General features: G+C 38.0%; 1 protein-coding gene across 1 annotated transcript; it reads right to left on the bottom strand.

Moving 5' to 3' along the window:
- Positions 1–255: 255 nt before the first annotated feature.
- Positions 256–1,908, bottom strand: LOC149685814 (uncharacterized). Its single transcript, XM_089871062.1, has one exon. It carries the CDS (start codon positions 1,906–1,908, stop codon positions 256–258), a length of 1,653 nt encoding a protein of 550 aa, XP_089727188.1.
- Positions 1,909–3,299: the final 1,391 nt, after the last annotated feature.

Genomic DNA, 3,299 nt, shown 5'->3' with positions numbered 1-3,299 from the left:
ACGTTTTTCCTGTTTGTTAAATAGCTATTAAACCATTTAAGCAGAGACCCAGTTAGCCCGAATGAGGCTAATTTTTTTTAATAAAATGTGACGGGACACCCTATCAAACGCTTTAGATAGGTCCATGTAAATTGCATCTATTTGTCCACGTGATTTTCCTATCGGCTCAATATAGTTTAAGAATGTTAAATGGTTAGTGTCGACCGACCGTCCTTTTACAAAGCCGTGTTGCGAAACGCTGATATTTGGAGAAAACTATTTGTATAAATATTCTTGGACAATATAGTCAAACACCAAGGCGAGCGAACATAATAAAGATACAGGTCTATAATTTTTAGGGTTTCCCTTGTAGTCATTTTTATATATAGGTGAAACCACCACAGTTTTCCACAGTTCCGGGAAGATGCCTTGTTTTAAAGATAAGTTCAATATACGCATTAGTGGACCGCATAATATTTCTTTGCAACCTTTGATTAAGAAGTTTGGAATTCCGTCATGTCCGGATGTCGTTTTTGGTTTAAGTTTTCCAATTGCACTTAGAACGTCCTTCTGAGATATTGTCAAAGATGATAGATGTCGAGCATTGTCATTGTCCTTTATAGCAAAGTTGGGATTGGTATTATCGTACGCGATGGAAGAAAAGCTATCCGCGAAATGTTGCGCGATGTCATGGTTGTTCGTAATTATTTTACCATCTTTTTCTAGGAGTATACTTCCAGTAGCCGAATCCTTTGTAGAATTTACGTACGACCAAAATAGCTTAGGATCTTTCTTAATTGAGTCATGGATCGTCTTGGCGTAAGTCGCCTTGTCTCGTTTCAAAAGGCGCCTGACTTCCAATCTGTATTTTTTATAGTTAAGAAAATCCTGTGGTCTTGCCTGTCTTTTATCTTTCCCGTGAAAGTACTTTTTCCGTCTTAATGCAATACGTAGGTCGTTTGAGTACCAAGTAGGGTAGTTCTTCCTGTTACTAGTGGGACCAGTTTTCCCCGACTTACTAATGGGACCAGTTTTCCCCGACTTACTAATGGGGATTGTCTTATAAATAGCGCTGATAATGTTTGAAGTGACTACTGAAATTAGTTCCGGAATATCGTCTGTTTCCTCCATCAGGTCCCAATTACTGTTCTTTAACATAATATAAAGGTTAAAGTAATCGCCTCTTTTGTAGATAAAAGTAGCTCTACCGCGAGGGGACACCGGCTTGAGTTTAAAGTTTTGGTAAGCCAGTTGTAATCGCGGATGATACTTGTCAATGGGTACAAGTGGAGCCGCGTTAGCTGGTTTCCGAATGTTCGGTGAATTGCTAGAAAAGAGATCTAATATTTCTCCTCGATGGTTAGGAGTTTGGTTAAGCTGAGATAAATTGCTCGCAGATATCAGGTCTAGTAAGTGTCTTGCTTTTGGTTTAACAGACGGTCTACAAACCGATATTATACTTAAGTTCCAGTTGACGTTTGGTACATTAAAGTCGCCCATAAATAAGATATCGCCCTGATGTTCTAAGAACTTTGATGAAAGGTGTGTTTCCATGTCGTTATACAGTGAAGCGGGACTAGTTGGGGATATATATGTGGTTCCACATAAGAGTTTCTTGTTATTTGCACTAAATATTTCCACCCATTCTGCCTCAAAGTTCTGTTCTAAGTCTGTTCTCCTTAAAAATTTAATGTGTTTAGATATTGCTAAGAGGACCCCACCGCCTCTAGATGACTCCGCTCTATCTGTACGGAGGACATTGTAGTTTGTGGTAAAAGAATCCGATGAAGAATGAGAGGAACTAAGCCAGGTTACAGTTAGAGCAATTATATCGTAGTTTTGTAATAAACAGTTGGCATAAAATTCTTGTTTAGTCCTAAGACCTCGTACATTTTGAAAATAAAAAGTGATGTGTGTGTTTGAAACCATGATTGAAATATGATGCTTGTCTTAGACTGTGGTCACATCAGACTCGAAATTATAGATCATGCTGTCGTGCAATGGACCCCTAAACATATTGACAAAACTGCCTTCAGGAAAGTTTACGTGGTCATATAGCAGCTCGATTTCGTCATCATCCGCCGTGACATAGAATGACGCGTACTTATTTGGATGTTTAGAGTTAAATCGTAGACAAGTTACAGTTTTGAAACTCGAGTCTTCTATAATACAGTCTCGCAGGTCCTCATTTGTTGTGCATATTGGCAGGCGGGAGACAAAGATAGCTTTTTATGGTTACCTTTGTTTAACGGCATTATGGCTTTAAGTTTTTTGTTCTGCTTTCCGCCAGTCAGTGTTTTTTCTTTTTGTACCGTAGGCCTTGTATTGGTTCCGTTTGACTGATAATGCCTATTGCGCGTACTCTTATCAGTTACTTTGGTATTTATAACTCTTTGACCTGTAGATAGATTACCCCCTTTTAATAAATTAGTTGTCAAGCCACTTAAGTAATTGTTTGTAAAAAAATTTGGATCCGGTATATTTTGGGGTAAAAAATTGGGGAGTCCAGGTCTTGGAGCTAATGATGGCCTTTGCGATCTAAGTCGCTCATTGTCTAAATTTAGTTTGGCTACCTCGGTTTCCAGTAATGTCACTTTATCCGTAAGTAGCTCTAGAGCAGATAAAGTGGCATCTAAAATGTTCCCCTTGGCTCTAAAAATAAATAACAACATGACCTTAACATAATCAAGTGTTCATAAGTTGAGTGATATTCGTTTCTGAGAGATAGTTAAGATAACACTTAAAATATTCTTCGTATATTTTGGTCTTAAATATATTCTCAACGGTTTCATCCGTCGGTTTGATTACATTCGAGTTTTACATTTTCAGCCACGATATGGCAAGCCGTAATAGTTGTACATAGCACTTGCCACTAAACTTAACAGGCCAATCCACCTCTGTTGTCGGTCGTTTGTCTAGGCAAACTGATTTTACTAGCGTCTCCTCAAGCAGACCATTTTAAAAAGCGGAAGCACTTGATTTCGGTAACAAGTCGAGTAACGTTGGAAAACCGTATTTTTGAAAAAAGGGTCGATTTTTAAATATCCCCTAGCTCGAGAAAAACGGGCTGTCTACTGTCTAGTACGGCTTTTTGTCTCTGGTGTGGTGTTTTAGAAGATTAGTTTACTTTTAAAATGTAAGTTTTTAATTGTGATTATTATTGAAAATATATATTCACCCATTTCAATTATAAACTTAAACTGAAACTTTGAACCCACTGCTGGGTAAAAATATAGTCATCTTAGCACGCCAGCCCTCGCCTTAAACTGTAGCAGAAGATAGAGTCAAAGTTCACGGAATAATTCAATTTTAGGGTAGAT

The sequence above is a fragment of the Phalangium opilio genome, unplaced genomic scaffold (genome assembly GCF_054372755.1).
Source record: "Phalangium opilio isolate 3A_F unplaced genomic scaffold, DU_Popi_V2 ptg000032l_1, whole genome shotgun sequence".
NCBI classification, from domain to species: Eukaryota; Metazoa; Arthropoda; class Arachnida; order Opiliones; family Phalangiidae; genus Phalangium; species Phalangium opilio.
Note: the sequence above shows the minus strand (reverse complement) of the source record. Positions and strands in the feature narration are given on the sequence as shown.

Bases quoted from the DNA above. Each gene is read 5' to 3' on its own strand.
- LOC149685814 (XM_089871062.1), bottom strand. From the start codon at position 1,908: ATGGTTTCAAACACACACATCACTTTTTATTTTCAAAATGTACGAGGT.